Genomic DNA, 20642 nt, shown 5'->3' with positions numbered 1-20642 from the left:
AACTCACCATTTTATAGTGAATTTTTCAATTTGCAAGTTCAGTTATCTTCTACGAGATTTTAGAGAAAAAACATAAAGAATTATGGGCCAACTTCAAATAATACAGTGGATTTTACCCACTAAAACTAGAGAATTTGTTTATAATCTTCTTAATTAGATAATTATTTAATTAATATTTAGAACAATAAATTAATAGTTACATGGTTCATTACAATGATGAGATAAAAATTTACTCAAATACACTCAATTCCATTTTTAAATGTGAAATCTCTAATGTACATCTCTCGTATTGAGTATGTACATCTAATACATACATGAGACAATATATTTATAATGATCCATTTTTAAACATGAAATCTTTAAAGCACATCTCTCATATTGAATATGTATATCTAATACATACATGAGACAATATATTTATAATGACCCGATATTCTAATAATTGATATCACGGAATGAACCTTCTTAAGATAAACTTTATTACCATATTAAAAATAAATATAAAATTAATTCATTTTCATAAATCAATAAAAGATTATTATATTTAAATACTTTGATAACGAGAGCTGTCAAAATGGGTCACAACCTACGAGCCAATCCGGTCCACCACAGGTCCGGGTTGGGTTAGAAAAAATTATATTTTGGATGTTGCTTCCTATACCACCACAAATTTCTTCCTGCATCACCCCATTCCACAATTGCCCTTGTGAAAATTGAATTACCATAATTAAAACATTAAAAAAAATAAACCGAAATGAAAGATCCACCATCCGTATGCCAAGCCAAACAGATATGAATATTTGTTTAAGCTTCCATATCCGTCATCTACTTCTATGTTTTTTTCGCTGAGCTTTTTTCGATGTTTTCATGAGACATTATACAGTAAAACACACAATTTTTTCTTAATAAGGTTTTAGTAGTTAACACACAACTTTTTCATTTTTTGGAGGTGGTGGGTGTGAGGGTGAGTGAGGAAAATGGAAAAGAAAAGGAGAAGAGGAGAGGGGAGGTGGTGGGTGACAGAAATGAAAAAGAGAAATAGAAGAGAGAGGGGGGTGTGGTGTGTGCAGGAATGAGGGTATAGAATTAGGGTTTTTAATTAAAAATATAAAAAGTTAATTTAAAAGTTAAAAGAAAAATTAACTTAAGGATAACTTTGGAAAAAAAGTAAATTGAGGAGGTACTGGGAGAAGGCAGTGGTGGTGGAGGGAGCATCTTTTTTATATTTTTTTTAGGCGGGTCAGATTTCAACCCGGCTCATGCGGGTTGAACCCGTGGTGAGCCGGGTTGGCCCACCAACCCACTTATCTAATTTTATTTTATTAAAATTTAATTTTAATTTTATAAAAAAATATTTATTATTTTGTTTTGTTTGAAAAAATTATTTAAGTTCCTTATTTTCAAAATTAATTAAACACGCATGGGAGTGAACTTTGGGAGTGAAATTTGTTTAAATATGTATTATAGAAAGTTTGTAATTTTTTTTATTTTAAAAAATTGTAATTAAGTGAGTCAGTGAGCCAACCCGTTTACCCATCAACCCGTGGTGGGTCGAGCCGGGTTCAAATTTTTTTGACTCGCTCATAAATGAATCGGGTTGGATTAGCTCACTAAGTAACCAACCCGTGATGGACCGGGTTGAGTCGGACCGGTGACCCGTTTTGACAGCTCTAATAACATATTAAAATATAAATATAAATCTAATTCATTCCCATCAAATAAATTACTTATTTATATATCTAAATTAATCTTCTGTCTATTTAATATCTCAAAAAACCTAACCTCGGGTAGCAATTCCATGAAATGAAAAGACGAACCCATACATACATACATATATATATATATATATATATATATATATATATATATATATATATATATATATATATATATATATATATATATATATTTAATGTGTTTAGTGACTTTCCCTATATAAAACTTTTCACATTGAAAATACATTTATTGCAATGTCGCTACAGTATCCAAGTGACAACGTACATGGATCTCCAAAATGATTTAGTAGAACACCAAAAATATTAGTGCAATATAATACTTATGGACCAAAGGTTTTTATTATTAGTATAATTTTTTAATATTATATTGGTTAGATTCACAAATTTTATATTAAATTTATTAGATTGTAATGCATATTTAAGTATTCATTAACTTCTTTCTATTTCTACTTTCAATCTCTTTTACCCAACCAATTAACATTGAAGAAGTTACTCTCTAGCTAGTTGAAAAGTCTAGAATCACGTCAAAAAGTGCTAGCAAGACGCTTTCCAAATAGGCATTCTCTCATTCGTTGAACTATGTTGAAATTTACAAGTTTTGATTTTTCCAACTTCTTATTAACCAAATTTTATGACTTTTATCAATAATAACACAAATATATCATAAACATCTTTCAATTTTTTGATTTTGTGAGCATGAATTGAGCCGTGATGTTATGCCAAATGGAATGCGTTAGAAAAGCACGTTTGCGCTGGGAGTGCAAAACTTTTTTATATTTATTCCGTTTCCACTCTCGAATTCTAGAACCAGTAGCACCCGATCCCACCCAACCCTTCCTCCGTTAATTAACGGCTCTCTCTTGGACTCCCCGCTTCCAGAAGTCCACCAACAAACAAACCAAACAGCCGCCGTTAGCGCGTCGTAGCAGAACAGAAGCGGCCGTTGCACGCCACTGCTAACGCTTTTGATAACGACGTGCCTCTCTTTGTTTCCTCGTTTGTTCCAACGTTTCTCTCTCTCCTTCTCTCTCTCCTTCTCTCTCTATATGCGTGTCTCTGTCTGCGGCTTCGTACGGATTTCGGTACTACGAGAAAGAAGAGGGCGCCATTTTTCGATCTTGCAAAGAGAAAGCGATATCCGTTACGCTCATTTTTGCCTATATTATTAGTGTTGTTGTTATTTACCGTCGTGTCTGAAGTGGCGCCGTTTCGATTCGGGTACGTGACTGAAATGCAATGTGGTTCTTTTTTCCCTTAGGATCGGAAATCCGCGTCCGTGGATTGGTTTGTTGATTGACCTGAGATTTTCGGTTCTGACATTTTTTTACGATTATGTTGATCCGGCTCGTTTGTGGAATTTCGGCGCGTTTTTTTATTGGTTTTGATCTATTTACATTGAATTCTCTCGAAATTGTGTTTGTTGTTGTGAAATGTAGGTCATTTTCTTTCTTGGTTGCGGGAGTGTAATGTTGTTTTTCTCTAGTTTATTGATTGATCTATGGTCTTGAGCTTTTTTGTTTATTTGTGGAACTGATTCAGGTGAACAGTCCGTTGTATTTGAGAATTTCTTCAAGTGTTAGCTTTTACTGAGGGAAAGTTTTAGATTCTGTGGAGTTTGTTGTAATATTCTTGTTGTTTTACTTCCTGTTTTTTCTTGATGGAGGGGTTATCTGCGTAATGGCGTAATCCTATTTTAGTCTTGTGCAGAGGGTAAAGGGTTTAGTTTGTTGATTAATCTGGGGTCTTCGTTTAGTTTTCTTTTTTTTTTTGTAAGAACTTTGTTCACTAATTATTCCAGATGAATAAATTTTTTATTCGTGATTTTTATAGACGAATTCTGATAATTTTTGTAATGCCTTAGCTGATGAGTATTCCTGATCCTGGTTTGCATTTGTTGTTACTAAATGTGTTTTTTTTCCCCTGGTGCAGAGGCAAATCTAAGTATAAATTACTTGTGTCTTGAATAGAATGCCAGGTACATAGCCCTAGCCCGTTGGGGCACTGAGATGTTGGATTTGTGAACATTTCTTGGTTATTCTGGTTGTTTTGGGACTGTAGTTTTTTATTCTAAATATTGATGTCTATAGATTTAGAGGAAGTATTAGCTCAAGAAAATGAGAGGGGTAGAAGTTTGGAGCCTGAAACCTCCGAGGATGAGTGGCGGAAGTCTCGAGCTAGATCTCTTAGGAGAAAAGCAATGACTGCTTCAACAAGACTTACTTATAGTCTCAGGAAGCGCAATACACGTGTTGCAGATAGTGAATTTGCTTCAATTTTCATAGAAGATGTTCGTGATGCTAATGAGGAAAAAGCTGTGAATTCATTTCGTCAGGTGTTACTTACAAGGGATCTGCTTCCAGATTCCCATGATGATTATCATACAATGCTGAGGTAAATGAATGTGTCTAGTGAGTTTCTTTTCTATTGAGTATGCTATTTCTGTTTTGACTGCTTAGTTTTATTGCTTTAGACTCAGAAGTAAATGCATACTATGATCTAGTTTGTTCGTAACCTGTTGAATGTTGATTCATTAACCATAGAGGTGCAGTTTGTCTTTTAACTTAATTCAGAAATTTTAGCTCTGCAAATGTGCAAGCAGAAACATCTTATCTAGAGTCACATTTTGTAGCTTCTTCCTCTAATTGACATGATTTTGCTTTCTTTGAAGTATTCTTCCTCTTTTTAAGAAAGATCTGGATGTTTGATCATTGTTAATGTTCATTGCAGAAAAGTCAAGGCATTAATTAGAGGATCATTTATCCAAATTGCCATTCATCGTGTTTAAAATCATTTTTCCAGCAACTTCTGGAGAAAATTAAAACATCTTGTTTAAGTTCTTTGCTAGAGAAGTTTTTGTACAGAAGAAATATCTTTTGATGTGCAATGTACTAAAAGGTCAGCTGATGTTTTCATGCTGCAGATTTCTGAAGGCCAGGAAGTTTGACATTGATAAAACAGTGCAGATGTGGGAAGATATGCTCCACTGGAGGAAGGAATATGGAGTAGATTCTATTTTAAAGGTAAAGTTTCATAGTTGGCTGTTTTCCTTTTGCTTGTTAAATAATCCATTGTGTACTAATTGGGACCCAAATATGGAAGGAGCTTAACTTAGGTTTAAACTGGTAAGCCTTCCATAGCTTGTAAATCTAGTGAAGAGAAATCCTGCATATATCACTTTTGGAATATTTTCCCAAGATGATTTCCTTGATAAAGAATTACTTCAATCTCTCACTGCTGAATGTTATGATGAATAATATGTAGGACTTCATATATAAGGAGTATGAAGAGGTTCAGCGTTATTATCCACATGGTTACCATGGTGTGGACAAAGAGGGCCGGCCGGTTTATATTGAAAGACTTGGCCAAGTTGATCCCAGCAAATTGATGAGTGTCACGACAGTAGATCGTTTTTTAAAGTATCATGTTCAGGGATTTGAGAAAATGTTTAAAGAGAAATTCCCAGCATGTTCTATCGCAGCAAAGAGACATATTGATAAAACAACAACAATACTTGATGTGCAAGGCGTGGTATATTCTATGTTTAGATAAACATATCTGAATAACCAAAATAGCATTATGCTAAAGTTAAAACTTTAATACTTGGTATATTTTACAGAATTGGGTGAGTTTGAGCAAGCTTGCACATGATCTTGTTATGCGCATGCAAAAAATTGATGGTGATAACTACCCTGAGGTAACTAAATGTTGTTGGAACTTAAATCTAACCTGATCTACAAATCATAGTTTATTGGCTTTCCTTTATTTCATTTTATTTTACTTTTTCCGTTAAAACAATGGAATGAACAAACAATGAAATAAAACTGAAGTTTGGAGAGAAAAAATGCAAAAAACACTCATAGGCACATGGACCTACTTAGTAATAATTCACCTTCCTCTGTCATTAATAGCTTGCCTATTTTCCTCTGCATTTACATGCATATGTTCATATGGGTGCATGCTTGTACATGAACTCAAGCACATAGATTTCTGCAATGTGCTAATTGAACCCACAATGTCCATCCCTAAACTACTTCCTACTAATGCAATAATAATACTTAAATCATGCCATTCTCTGTAATCCTTACTGTTAAAATAAATTGCTGTTAGTAATTTGGCTATGCAGTCATTTTTCACTTCTGAATTTGGTCCCTTTTTGCAGACATTAAACCAGATGTTTGTAGTTAATGCTGGTAGCGGGTTCAAGCTACTATGGAATACTGCAAAAGGTTTTCTTGATCCAAGGACCACGGCCAAAATACATGTATATATCAATTTTACTTTGTATGTGTTTTCTCTTTAGATATAAACAAGCATTAGTATTTTGATTCATGCTGAATCTACAGGTTTTAGGTAACAAGTTTCAGAACAGATTGTTAGAGATTATAGACTCGAGGTTTGTGTTCAAGTTTGTACTGTCCATTTAAGTGTTTCTGTGTCTAATAATGCATATCATATGAGGCATTCCTTTGTTGTCTTTTATTAACAGCCAACTTCCAGATTTCCTTGGTGGCAGTTGTTCATGTCCAAATGATGGAGGGTGTATTAGATCTAACAAAGGGCCTTGGAATGATCCTAACATTTGGAAAGTATGGCATTATTAGGATTCCCACATATTTAGGAAATTTTATTTAAGAATTGTTGCCCAATTGTACAGCTAATGCTTCATTTTTCTATTTACAGATATTACACTGTAGAGAAGCAATGAAGCTGACAAAGTTTGGAAGTTCCTCAGTTGCTAATGAGGTAGATGTGAAGTCATACACCAGCAAGGTAACACATAAATTTAGTGCCAATACAGTATATTGTTGTATAATTCACAAGTTTTGTTCGTATTATTTTGCTTGCTGTAAAGCTTTTTACATGATCGTTTTTTTATAGGTTACAAGCTCTGAAATATCTGAAACTCTATCAGCATCAGCAGCTAGATTGAGTCCGTCAGCTTTGGTACAATCAGTTCCTTCTAGTGATAAAGTGAGCTGACTTTATATTTTCCTTGTTTTTTGTTTTTTTATCTTATATACTTTTTATGTTTGAGTTTCAAATGTTTAACATTTTTTCTTATCTTCCAAACAAGAATCTTTACTGATTACTCATTTTATAAATACATTTTTTGAAAGTATTTTTCTCGTCACATGATATTGAAAGGAAGTGCTTCAAAGATTATGAATGATTTATGCTACGACTTAAGAGTTGACAATAATTTGGACTCTTAAGCTTGCTACTATCTTATCTTGTGGATTGGAGGAGCCATAGACCAATCCAATATGACTATTTTCTTACACTATTGAGGCCTCTGGCATCTTCATTGAATTTATGCTAGTTGTGTATTTCTTGAAGTAAAATGCAAGTATATGTCATTTGCAAAGACTAAAGCAAATAGGTCAAGGTCAATACAAGTTTGTTTAGTATCAAGTGTTATTTTTGATACACGTGTCTTGCTTGAATCACTTTTCTAGGCTGAAATTATGGGTTAGAGACTATTTATTAATTTTGGTGTAAAACAGAGCACTTATAATCAACCAATGGCATCAATAATTATATTCTCCAACTGTTTGGCATACAATTAAGATTATGATTTTCTTTCCTCCTTAATCAAAGATATTTGCTCTTCTTTTTCTTGGATTTCAATCCTCTAAAACGTATGTTCACTATAGGTAGTAAATACATAGTTAATAAGATTTGATGAATAAGTCAATCAAGTTGATTTTGTTTGAGTAAAAGGGGGAAGCACATGGATGACACCATTGAAAATCTGGGAAGCTAGCTCCTTGATTTTCTCACCATTGGTTGCCCCCTGCACTTTGCTCATTGAATGCTGAATTTCTTTTCGTCTGAATGATGGACTTGTTATGTAATTGCATGGAGATAAGATCTATTTCACATTCTCTAATTACCAGTACTGAAACAAATTTCTTGGGGAATTGGAGTTTATTACCCTTCAGTTTGATATTGACTACTCAGTCTTCTTTTTTATTTGTCTCGTGTGCCTATATTTTATTTCTGCCTCATTTTCTTCGTAGTCACACTTCTTTCAACATGGTTCCAGTTGTGCTACACATATCTATTTTTGTGGCGCCTGTCCTTTGGTAATAAAATCTTTTATCAAAAAGTAAAGAATATGTCCAGATCCAAACTCATCTAATTAACATGTTATTGAGCAGTGCTGTTAAATAGTTATTATAGTGGTACTATAGTTCTATGGCATTGGAAAATTCTTCAGATTCACAATCACGACTCCATTGTGGTGCACTCCTCCTGCGAAACAGATATTGCAGCTGACATTCATGGGTGTTGCTGTCTCATGGCTTAGAGAGATGGATGTGGGGACTACACCATTTTTTCCTGAGTCCTAGTGTGCCATTACTCCTAGTTTTATGCCATTTCTGTATTTTATTTATTTGCATACAGCTTAATTTTCATGCATACATAATTGATACATATCATATATTTCAGCTGCTTGAAACTTCAGCTATTTTCCGTGATGCTATTGCTTTCCACAATGGATAATACTGCTATAAAGTACACTCACTCCCAGTAGAAATCTGGTTAATGCTAGCCCAGTTTTTTTGAAAAACTATTTTAAATTTTAAAGTGAAAATATCAATGTTCATGCTTGTGTATTTCTATAGATCCCTTAATTGTATTGGAAATGTACTGCTTTTAAATGCAAAGATAATTTTTTTTATTAAAGTTAGTGCTTCTTTGTTGTTATATGGTAGTTGGTCATTTGTAAGTTACACTGTAAATCCTCATTGAGGTTCACATGTCGTAACTGCAAAATATGATAAGCGTCATCATCTCTCTAAATTTACATTCACAACAAGTAAATAAAAAAAAACTCTAGAATCTAGAATACAGAAATTCAATCCCAAAATTAGAAAGAACTGCGGTGGATACCTACCTACATATATTGACCTTGATCTAAAATTTTAATACTATTCATTTCTTACCCAGATTGTATGGCCAAGGAATGCAGTGGTAAACTCCTAGCTTTTATTAGTGAAACCAATGAAGACAGAACCGATTCAAAGCATAATTATTGTACTACCATAGTTGTAAGATTTATATGTATATGTATACACATCATGTCAGCTTTTGATCATAACAAAGAATAATTCCATCACGGTGCTACCAAAATTATGGTTGAGGATGTCAAACTATAATATATGATTGTCTGGGATTTAGTCAACAAAATGGGGATTGTGGATGCTGCTATGATTTACATGCTTGGTCAATTTTGAGTTTTTTAGATACTATTTGATTTTGATATTAACCTTTGTGAAGCTTATTGATGTGGTCAAAGCTATTGATGTCTGTAAAATTCAAGAACATATTTGTTTTCTTTCTTTTTGAACATTCTGGTCATGCATATTAGTTTTTGTTTTTCAGAATGGATTTGGTTTGTGAAACACTTTATTGGCTCCCACATCTACTTAGTCTACTATCATCTGGGATAATTTTTATGCCATTTTAAAATTTTGAGGACAAGTTAAACCAAAAGAAATAGATTCCAAATAAAACTGGAATTTTATTCATTAGTTATTCAATTGGTTATTTTTATCTTGGGTTTCTCAGAATAAAATGGGTGTTTAATAAACCACCTTCATGGTCTTCACACCAGCTAAGTCTATTGATGTAGATAATAGGTCTATGTAATACCAAATATGCCAAATTTAAAACATTGAAACGATTAAACTTTAAACCTAACTGAGAAATAAGATAATGTTTGGAGTTCAACATTTACCATTTAAGATGATTAAGGTAACTTTTTGGTAAACAAATTTAATTATGAAATTATTCAATTAGCTCTTTTAAATCTGTGCTTACTTACAGGTTTAGCTTTCAACCTTATTGAACAAGTTAAAATGACTTATTTTTATTAGTTTCGCCATGAAGCGTATTTAATAAGGTAAAGAAAACTTACAAGAACTAAGTTGGTCACCAGTCGCTTCCATGAATTCATAATCTCATATCAATGCTCCCTATAATATATATTTTTTGGAACTAGTCTGTTTCTCCTTATGTGTGAATATGGCCTTTATCTTTGAACTTTTTGTCTTTACTTTAGGTTATCTGCAACTCATATATGATATGCAACCGTATTTCAGAAAACGAGAGACTGTGCACCTAGTGAAAACCTACTCGAGCCTGTTAATGCTGCCAGAGATGTTGATTTAATAGGTATGTGATTCTTTATGTCTTTCTAATTGGGGATTTCATTCCTTTTCTCTATAGATGTTACAGGATTAACTTTTGTTATGGCCGATAAATGATGATAATAGAACTTGCTACATAACCTGTGAACAATCTTTGTTTAGATGCTCCACTTGAGCTGAGGAAAGGAGGTATGTTAAATTTGTTAGGCAAATTATTTCACTTGCTCCAATCTTAACCAAGTTACATAACAAACTGAAAATGCAGGATACGGCAATCTATTTTAAGAACAGGATGGATATTTATTGCTTTGTTTTTCTTAGTGCCAGATTGTTTGATTGAACTTTTTGTATGTGTGTGGTTAAATTTTAATTGTCGAAAGGTTTATATCACAGCTTTATTACTAGTTTGAGCACACTTCATTTTGTTTCCTTTTCTAGTATGGAGATTTTCTTATCTTTATACTAATTGTAAAAAATGATGCATCTGATAGGTGATTCAAGCAACAATTATCTCAGAAGACTTCCACACAAACCAATTCCCTATATTACAAGTATTTTTGCTCAAATCACAGTCAAATTGTTAACTTGTATTTATGTAGTACTTGTGGCATTGGGGAGATTGTTTATGGTTCGCTCTGTAGACAACCAACCAAGAAACCATGAGAGAACCCAATCAGCACAATCCAATTCCCAGGAACATTTAATTAATCCGGCAATAAAAGAGCCACTTTGGCAGAGGTTGCAGAATTTAGAGGCGGTGGTTACTGAGATGGCCAATAAACCTAAAACAATTCCTCCCGAAAAAGAGGATATTCTTCAGGAATCATTAAGTCGTATAAAATGTATAGAATATGACTTGCAAAAAACAAAGAAGGTAGTGCCATAAAACTGATCACATTTAAAGTCATCATGTTTTGAGAATTTACATATGTGTTGATCGAGTTTGCTGCTTCGTGTTAGGCCCTGCTGGCAACTGCTTCGAAGCAAGTTCAGCTTGCCGAGTCATTGGAAAGCTTAAAGGAGGGTAGATTTGATGTGAGTTGCTATTGGCCCTCGCTTTTAGTATGATAATTTAGTCTATAAATTTAATTGACCGTCTTATCTGATGAGTTTAGGGTATGAATTTTAGTATGAGGCTTTGATCTGAGTTTAGGGTATGAATTTTAGCTTATCTGATGCAGAGTTTAATTTGGAAGATAGTGAGTCATAAAAGCTGTTGTAATTGAGGTCATTCTTTAGAGTCACGATAACTCCTTTAATATCCTTGTAACAATTACGTAAGTCGTTAAATCAAATAATTAGGACTTCAAAGTATATCGGACCAGTAAAATGTTATTTTGAATTGGAAACTCTTACCAGGAAATTTGCTACTGCAAGTATCCAAAAGTAAAGCTACATTATCCACCACCATCATATTCACTCAACCTTTTTGAACCGAGGTCCTTCCTCAATTTGAACTGTGCGCACTATGCATTACATCTCAATATATTACTCAATTTGAGTTGCTGTGTCCCTTTGTATTGTTTTAATGCATTGGACAAAGGGATGATGGGTTTTGGTGACAACTTTTATCCTGCTATTACTTGCGTTGAATGCTTGTACACAGTATATAAACGTATAACCTTTTCCCAAATTACAGGGGTCAAACTCATGTTGGCCTAAAAATAGAAGTTATGGCCCAGGAAGATGAGTATTCCATTTTTTCAGCATCAGTTTGCAGGGGTTGCTAGTCCATTGTTTTTATACTCTACAGCTGAATTTCTACCAGATCTAAACTTCCATTGGCTTATATAAAATACTGCTCTCATTCTCACAGGTGACTTTCCTTCTATATGTTTTATAAACACAATACTATAGTCTCAGATTCCCTGAAAGAAACGGAGGTATCTTATGATATTAATTTCTTTTCAGGTTTGAGGAATGGGCTATGGGGAGTAGATAGCCCGATAATGTATAGAAGGCAAGAAGAATTTTTTATGAGGATTCTGGACTCCGAATTATTCCTTTCCAATTTATAACTGAGTGTGTTAACCACATATGTCTTCATATTGGCTTTTGTGTACAGAGGACATAGATACAAAAATATGCTCTACTCAAATTCTGATGTATTTTACTACCAATTGCATATATGCAGAAGAAACGTTTTCTGTAATACGTTGTAACACAGAAAGAGCTTAACAGTAAATTTTTTATTTTACTAAAGGATGTGCTTCCGCTGAAATTTGTAGTTTTGGATGATTCTCATCACTCTGATTTCTACAGAATCACGTATAATCAATTGAAAATTTATGGCTCCTAGTTGATAAAAATGTAGTACTAAATATATTATAGGATCTCTCTCAGAGAAATGTGGGATGTCTTAGAAGTGACACATCAAGACGTCAAGAAAAAATATCTTCATTTAAGAATACAAAATGTTTAGAATGAAGATTAGAGAAAACATTTGTAATGTTCAAAAAAAGGTTTACTTACATAATAAATCTCCTGGCACTTGGCAAAACTTTTGATAAGGAAGAGCAAATTAAGAGAACATGATTTAGAATGGGGAAGACTCAAAGACAGAGGAAAGAGAGAAAACACATACCTTAGTCTTGAAAACTACAGCCAAGGGGATTGTAAAATCTGCTACCAGAAAGATTGAATTTGTAGATGATCTAGATGATGGAAATTCAGACAGTAAAGCACTAAATGTGTAAAAAGGTTTTCAAAATTTCTAAAATACAAGAATAAATCTAATAGTACCTTTACTGGAAATAGAGACCCTTCAAAAAGTTAGAAAAACCCACTATCCCAACATGTTTTGAGTGTGGTAAAAGTGCTCACAAGCTTGACTGTCTTGTGTTCAACCTGAAGAAAAAAATGGAAGAGAAAAGTGAAGCTAGCAAGTATAAGAAGAAAAATAATGTTTACATTTCCCTGGGAAAACAATGCGATCAATACATTTAGCAAATCTAGTGAGAGCCTTAAGGAAAAAACAAATTTATGCTTGATAGCTGGCTAGATCCTTCAAAACCAGTGTAAACAATTTTGACTCTGTTAGATGTTAAGATGTGTGTTTCTGTTAATTGGGCTTAGCCCATTCTGTATTAAGGGTATTGACCCATATCTTACATTATAAATAAACTACCCTATGTGTATGCAAAAGACACAAGGGATATTTTCTCCCAATCTTCTCTATTTCTCACATGGTATCAGAGCCATGGTTAGAGCCTATCCTAGCGAGTTCTAAGTGGGCATTATATTCTTCTATTTCACCCGCAAAATTGGGCTGTTATCGGACCACCCAATTTCTACTATTACGCACGAGATGTCTATACCTCGGCGTAAAGGGGGTGTGTTGGAAGTCCCACATCGACTAGAGATAAGGCCAAATTATAATATATAAGTGAGGTACAAACATCACCTTATTGAAACAACTCGTACTCTTCTAATTCATGGTCAAGTACCCTCACGTTTTTGGGGTGATGTAGTTCTCACGGCATGTTATCTTATAAACCGCATGCCATCTTCCGTCCTAGATAACAAAATCCCTCATTCTATCTTATTTCCTCAAGACCCTCTACATCCATTACCTCTTAGAGTTTTTGGGTCTACATGTTTTGTTCATGATTTTAGTCCTGGTCTTGATAAGTTATCTCATAGGTCTCACAAATGTGTCTTCTTAGGATTTCCACGGTCACAAAAGGGCTATAAGTGTTTTTCCCCTTCCCTCAATCGTCATTTTATCTCTACTGATGTCACTTTTGATGAATCTTCTTTTTACTTTTCACATCTATCTTCTAGTTTTGTACCTCCACCTACTACTGTTGATATTCCTATTTTCTGTGATCCTCCTGGTGATGCTACACCCATTTTGTCTCCTCCTTCTTTAGACTCTCATTCACCACAGGATCGTCCTTCACCACCACCCCTTCAGGTTTATAGTCGCCGCAATTGTCTCCCTCATGACTCACTTCCAGTGCTGCCTTCTGTGTCTCCTTCGACTCCAACAAATGAGTCTGATCTGCCTATTGCCCTCCGTAAAGGTATACGCTTTACCCGTAACCCTTCCTCCCATTATACTGTTCTTAGTTACCACAAATTATCTCCATTTTTTTATACATGTCTCTCCTCCATTTCTTCTGTGTCAATTCCAAAGTCTGTGGGTGATGCCTTAACTCATCCTGGCTGGCGTCAAGCTATGCTGGATGAATTAAGTGCTTTACAGAAAAGTGGAACTTGGGAGCTTGTCCAATTACCATCTGGAAAGTTTGTTGTTGGTTGCAGGTGGGTGTATGCTATCAAGGTTGGCCCTGATGACACTATTGATCGTCTGAAAGCTCGACTGGTTGCCAAAGGCTACACACAAATTTTTGGTTTGGATTATGGTGATACTTTTTCTCCAGTGGCAAAAATGACCTCTGTTCGCCTATTCATTGCCATGACCGCTTGTCGCCAATGGCTTCTTCACCAACTTGGTGTCAAAAATGCTTTCCTTAATGGTGATTTGCATGAAGAAATTTATATGGAGCAACCGCCTGGCTTTGTTGCTTAGGGGGAGTCATCTGGATTGGTATGTCGTCTTCGCAAATCCTTATATGGCCTAAAACATGTTTATAATGTAATTTAAACAAAAATAGAAGTTTTAAAAGTATGTTGATAAGTAATTAAATCCTAATAATCTACATATCCATCATAAATGTTTTCTTCTTCTTCATCTTCTATTGCTGCTACTACGAATGTGGCTAGACTGGATCGTTGTTGGGATGGTGTTGGGTTAGACTAAGGCTATTGAAGACAATTGTGTGCTTTCAGGGGCAAGAATCTCAACACCAGATTTTGCAAAGTCTCAAACTTGTTGCTCAAATAATCATAATCTTTATCATGTGCTTCTAGTTGTTGCATGAGGTGGATAATTATCTCCTCAACACTATAGGAAGAAGATGGTTGGTGCTTGAGGTACCTCTTTCAACAATGTAATTTGCAACAAGTTGTCATGCCCCATATAATCGTCCTTTATTTTTTCCATCGACAACGTCAATCTAGCACTACGTCCTAATGACATCATTCACATCATTATACTATTATGATGCATGAGGACATGACCCTTGGTCAGATTTGACCTTTGAGACTCTACAGGAAAATTCTTCCTATTAAAGAATTAGTTAAATAATAGTAAAATGAGGAAGTTTAAAGGTATAAGTTTAAAGTTTAAAGAAAATAATAGGAAAATTGTTTGCTTACAGACCTTTCATCAATAAACTACCCGATGCTATGGATTAAACTCTTGTTTTGTGCAAATCTTTAAAGAGTTCTAATCTACCTTTTTCATTTTGTTGTTGTTCTTAAGTTGTGTTCTTGTTTTTATTCTACTTTTATATGTAAGCTTTCACATTTATATAATGTTATGGATTAAATTTGTATCCAGAAGACATCCTTATTTTATTTAGTACCTTATTTTAAAATTTATGCAATTATAATCTCTTCATTGTTATTTGGCATCAAAGAGAAGATAATTTATGTTTTTTTTACATTGAAATCTTAATAACATCATATTTCTTTTGCTTTAATTTTTGTTTTTATAGGAAAAGTTACTAAATAAATATTTAAGGGGATACGAACTTATTCATTATATGAAAATTTGATACCAAATTCGCATATTTGGAACATAGATAAATGTAGTCAAACCTACATGTTTCCTATTCAAAAGATAATAAAAACACAAGAAAAGATTTACCTTTATATTGTGGTCGAAGAGACTTAGAGTTAAAGTCGTAGGATAACAGGAGGTTGCTGAAGCGAAAAGCCAATTAAACCATATCAGAATATGAGGCTAGAATAGTTTATCCATGGATGAAGGAGCTTAGAATGCGAAATGATTACTCTTAAAACTCCATATGAGGTAACATTGAAAACAATAGTATTCAAGGTTTAAAAAGTCATGATTGTAATGTATTTACGAAGACTTTACTCTCTATTGAATTTAGTTGTTTGCTAATGCACGTGTTAAATCCATTAATAGAAATCAATCACTTCTTCAAAGAACTTACTTGTATCGTGAGAGAACGTACTTTTGATAAGTCCCTAAATAATATATTCTATTTTAACATTTTTATTCTAAACTACTTTAATTAATCTTTATTGAATGCATGCGCAACAATTATTATAAATATTAATACATACTACACTTGCACCTAAAACAAATAACAAAAAATAAAATAAACATATATTATACACACAACATGAATCAAACACATGATAACCAATCCATAAGAAGAAGCTCTAACCATGTGTGCTACACTTACTTCTATTTAACATAGTATTCATTATTTTAATAAACATAGTTGATGTCCAAACCATCCTTCCATAAATTAATTTTTCCTAGATCTTACAAATAATTAAAAGTGGGATATATATTCATATGTTTGATAAAAGGAGATTGAGTCTTATAGTTGTAAGTCAAATCCTAAGTCCTCATTGTTTGTATTGTATGTTAAGTTTAATAATATTGATAATTAATGCTTACAAAGACCTCATTGTTCATTGTGTGTTTCTTTTATATGTACTTATAGTACGAGTAGAAGAACTTGTGTTGAATTAAGATGAAGATGGATATCTAGCTTTAAATCATAAAGAAAAGAAATTTTTGATGATGATAATTTATGAAGAAAAAGACTTGGATACAAAAATCATCTTGAAGACTTATAAAAAATGTGTTGAAGTCATAGCAATGTAATTTCTATGTTAGAAAAAGTTTAAATGGTAAGTATACGACAACTATAGAACAACTTCACCATTATCACCTTAGAGACTCTTTAAATTATCGTAAAAGTGTCTTTTTGTTGTGATAATTAGTTATCACTTTCAATGATCGATTAAAAATCCATTTCTGCGCTGAGAAAATTGATAATCTTTGAAATAATCGATTTTCCAGTAGAAATTTGTTTTCAAAATCATTTTCGAATAAACCATTATCATATGCATTAACTGATTATTCTAACCATTTTCTGAAATGGGCTTCTTCGAATTGGTTCAAAATGCAATTTTTTTTCTTATCAATTATGTAGACTATGTTTTCAAAAACAAATGTTAAAGTGTGAAATAAGTTTGTAATAAGCTTTGGTTTAGCCTAAATTGTTTTAAAAATGACTTTTAAGTTTCTTTAAGAGCGTTCTTGTTTGATAAGGTGTTGTTGTTGTTACTCTAGGATTTGAAGCTTGGTTCATCTCTTAAGGTTTGATAAGTGAAGTGATTGTGTTTTCAAGAGAGGGATTTATCATTCCTTGTGATTTATCAAGTAAGTGTTTTTCATCTCTTGTGGGTTCAAGATAAGTGTTTTCACATCCTTTGTTCATTTTGTGAAGGAAGTGTCTTTTCACTATCTTAACTATAATTTTGTATGTTTCATTTTGTATTAGTGGCCATAATATCAATTGCAAATAGTAATTTGTAATCACCCTCTTTGAGGTGATTAACCACTGGATGTAGGTAAAAATCTATAAAACTCTTTAACCACAATATGTTGAGTAAGAAATATTATTTCCTCTACTTTAACCTTTGATGAGTAAGAAGAAGAAATGAACCACATAATGAAGAAATTCACAAAGTTCATGAAGAACAAGAACAACAGTCAACACAAAAAGTATAAGAAGGTGAATCAAAATTTTGTCTCCAATTAGAAGTGATATGGATGTGGAGAAACTGGTATTATCAAATCAGGATACTCAAATCAAAAGAAAAGTGAGAAAAAAGAAAGATAAAAAATTTATGAAGAAAAAGAAAACCTACCTAGATTAGGAGGAAAATGACTTAAGCTTTTTTTCCAGTTCAAGTGACTCTAATGAAGAAGTAAATATTTTCTTAATGGCATACAATGAATCCATATATAGCAAAATTAGTAATTTGAGTGATCTAAATGAATATTATGAATTACATTACCAATGAGGAGCATTGGTATCTTGGAGATATTATAGTTTTGATGATGTTACGAGATGAAGACTTGAAAACTCTTGGTGTAGTTTCTTTAAAAGCATTTGCAGAATTAATTGTATAGGAATAACTCTATTTATGTAAGAACACTTAGAAGTTTTCCTATTTAGAACATGTTTGCGTAGATAATTGATAACGGTTGAAAATACCGTTATCTGTGATGTAATTTTGATACTAAATGCACCCTTTTTTTCTTAGAAACTTGTTTGGAATCATGTTTTTCTATTAAGTTGTGTGAATAAAAGAGTTGAGGTTGAATTTGATGATTTTATGACTAATTCCCTTTGTTTTGATAGAAAATGAGTTAATATGGAAAGCAGGGATAAAGTGTCAAGGAGATAGAGCTCAGAAAGGTTCAGAAAAAGCACCAGAAGGAAGGAAGCTCGAGGCTTGGGCGCCCTTTTTGGAGGCTTGAGCGTAGCAAACCACTGCTCGCCGCCTGGGCGCCCCTTTTTGGGCACTTGAGCGCCAACAACACGAAGCTTGGGCGTCCTCTAGAAGGCTTAAGCGCAAGAAGTGCCGCTTGCCGCTCGAGCTCCCCTTTTTGGGGCGCTTGAGCGCCGGATGTAGAAGGCTTGGGCGACCTCTGCGAGGCTTGAGCGTGGAAGACCACCGCTCGCCGCCCGAGCATTTAAAGGACTTAGGCATCCTAGGTTTGGTATCTCTGGTTGGAGCAGCACAACATCACACTCTTCCACTCTCTAAAGGCGGATTTGGATGCGAAAGCGTCCTTCCTCTACTTTTAGGGTTTTGCTCTCTCATGCTTTTCCATTATTCATCTAGTTTCTCCATGTTTATGGGGAACTAAACTCTATTTGTTGTTGAGGGATGATGTAACCTTGTGAACTCTCATGTATTTGAATTGATTCTTAATTCCATATGTTTTTTCATTAATTGTTAGAGTAATTCATTTGTGCTTATTACATGCTTTGTTTAACTTATTCGTTGCATGATTTATGAATTGCATGAGTGTCGGGAGGTTCCTTACAATTTAGGTTCTTGTTGAATTCTCCCAAGAGTAATATTTCTCAGGGATGAGGGTATGAGTCTTGGTTGTCTTAAGCTCTTGATTCACATTTAATCACTAGGAATGCTAGGAATTGCATGAACTGGTGGTTAAGGACATGCTTATTCGTCGTTGGATCAGGTTTAGGTGAATTAGTGAGTGACATTAACATTAATGCATAAAGAAGAATTCTTACATACATGAGAGGGAACTTGGTGAAATCTAACCCCAACAACATACACATCTCATTATAAACAACATCTGTTTATCATTGTGCTCGTTTGCTATTGATCAAACTGCATTCATATTTAATTTTTTGTCTTTGCATCTTAAACCAATGATATCGTTTTATTTAAGTCTTAATTAATCGAGTCATCGCACAACTGTTTAGTGTTGAGAGTCTTCTAGGATACGATACTTGGTCTTACCATGTTATATTATGTTTGCGATTTGGTACACTTGCCAATCCATCAACAAGTTTTTGGCGTCGTTGTCGGGGACTCACGGTTTAAACTATTCTATTTGTGTGATTCTTGATTAACTTTGACTTTATTTTTACTTTTATTTTTAATATTTATTTTTATTTGTGTTCTGTGTCAATTATTTTTGTTTTTGTGCTAATAGTACTTTCTAGGGTTTTGTGTCTAGTGTGCAGGATGCAATACGGACAAGCTAATTTCCACCACAAGTGGGAGTCTCACTCTAACATGGGATCAGATCAATTTGGACAAGCTGCCAAGCAACAACAATGGCAACAAAAATCCTCCCTCTCAGAAAGAATGGTTAAGATGGATGACACCCTTCAACAGTTAATGCAGGTGTCTGATTCTCATCATAAAATTAATCAAGCAGCATTCAAGAGGATAGAAAAGCAGCTTTGTCACATAATTCAAAAGCTGGATGATCTGGGGATTAACATGAAAGCTAACTCCAGGGAAGAATGCAAAATTGTTGTTACTAGAAGTGGAAAAGTTTTAGATGAGAGAAAAATAGAGAAAAAAGAAAAATAGAGATTGAGTGAAAAAGAAAAAAATTGAAAATGCGGGGGAAAAAGAAGAGAGTGAGAGAAAAGAAGAAGAGAGAGAAGAAAAGAAGAAAAGAGAGGAAGAGAATGAAGAGAAAAAGAAAGAATCATATGAAAAACTCCTTCCTTACCCAAAGAATTATTCTAGGAAGGAAAAAGAAAAACAGTTTGAGCGCTTCATGGAGAACCTCAAGAAATTGGAGATTAATATACCTTTCTCTGAGGCTCTGCAGCAAATGCCTTCATATGCTAAATTTCTTAATGAGCTCCTCACTAAGAAAAGGAAATACATTGAAGAGGAAACTATTGAAGTTCAAGGAAACTGTAGTGCTATCATACAAAAGCTCCTACCTCCTAAATTGAAAGATCTAGGAAGCTTCACTATTCCTTGTACTATAGGGAATATATCTGTTGGGAAGGCACTTATTGATTTGGGATCTAGCATTAATCTCATGCCGCTCTCCATGTTTGAAAAGATTGAAGGGTTAGAACTCAAGCCTACTCGGATGACTCTTCAACTAGCAGATAGATCTTTGAAATATCCTTATAGGGTAGCTGAAGATGTTCTTGTGAAGGTAGATAAATTTCTATTTCCAGTGGACTTTGTTATTATGGAGATGGAAGAGGATGCGAATGTACCTCTTATTCTTGGAAGACCTTTCATGAAGACTGCAAGAGTTTTGATTGATGTGGAAAATGACAAGCTGAAAGTGAGAGTGCAAGATGAAGAAGTAAATTTTGATGTTTTTTAA

At 33.8% G+C, this 20642-nt stretch overlaps 2 protein-coding genes across 3 annotated transcripts; both read left to right on the top strand.

Annotated features, from left to right (window-relative positions):
- The first annotated feature begins 2516 nt into the window (after positions 1 to 2516).
- Positions 2517 to 12113, top strand: LOC124839702 (Sec14p-like phosphatidylinositol transfer family protein). Of its 2 annotated transcripts, XM_047315604.2 has the most exons (16): positions 2517 to 2954; positions 3666 to 3711; positions 3824 to 4127; positions 4657 to 4756; positions 4998 to 5264; positions 5353 to 5430; positions 5896 to 5997; positions 6080 to 6129; positions 6223 to 6322; positions 6417 to 6506; positions 6615 to 6707; positions 9845 to 9917; positions 10384 to 10766; positions 10853 to 10927; positions 11532 to 11708; positions 11804 to 12113. In XM_047315604.2, the coding sequence occupies exons 2-15, from the start codon at positions 3705 to 3707 to the stop codon at positions 11580 to 11582; spliced, it is 1773 nt and encodes a 590-aa protein (XP_047171560.1). In that variant the 5' UTR covers positions 2517 to 2954; positions 3666 to 3704; the 3' UTR covers positions 11583 to 11708; positions 11804 to 12113. The 2 variants fall into 2 exon arrangements, with proteins under 2 accessions (XP_047171560.1, XP_087971286.1); XM_088115160.1 differs by lacking the exons at positions 2517 to 2954; positions 3666 to 3711 and having other exon boundaries at positions 3814 to 4127.
- Positions 12114 to 20069: 7956 nt separating this feature from the next.
- Positions 20070 to 20642, top strand: LOC124839701 (uncharacterized). Its single transcript, XM_047315603.1, has one exon. The coding sequence runs from the start codon at positions 20070 to 20072 to the stop codon at positions 20640 to 20642; it is 573 nt and encodes a 190-aa protein (XP_047171559.1).

This window comes from Vigna umbellata, chromosome 5 (genome assembly GCF_029865625.1).
Source record: "Vigna umbellata cultivar VRB3 chromosome 5, Vumbellata_1.0, whole genome shotgun sequence".
NCBI lineage: Eukaryota > Viridiplantae > Streptophyta > Magnoliopsida > Fabales > Fabaceae > Vigna > Vigna umbellata.
The sequence above is the reverse complement of the archived record's forward strand: the minus strand, read 5'-3'. Positions and strand labels throughout refer to the sequence as shown.

Coding starts and splice junctions, on each gene's coding strand:
- LOC124839702 (XM_088115160.1), top strand. CDS start 3,814: ATGTCTATAGATTTAGAGGAAGTATTAGCTCAAGAAAATGAGAGGGGT. Junction 4,128..4,656: donor GATTATCATACAATGCTGAG/GTAAATGAATGT, acceptor TTCATGCTGCAG/ATTTCTGAAGGCCAGGAAGT. Junction 5,998..6,079: donor GGACCACGGCCAAAATACAT/GTATATATCAAT, acceptor CTGAATCTACAG/GTTTTAGGTAACAAGTTTCA.
- LOC124839701 (XM_047315603.1), top strand. CDS start 20,070: ATGGAGAACCTCAAGAAATTGGAGATTAATATACCTTTCTCTGAGGCT.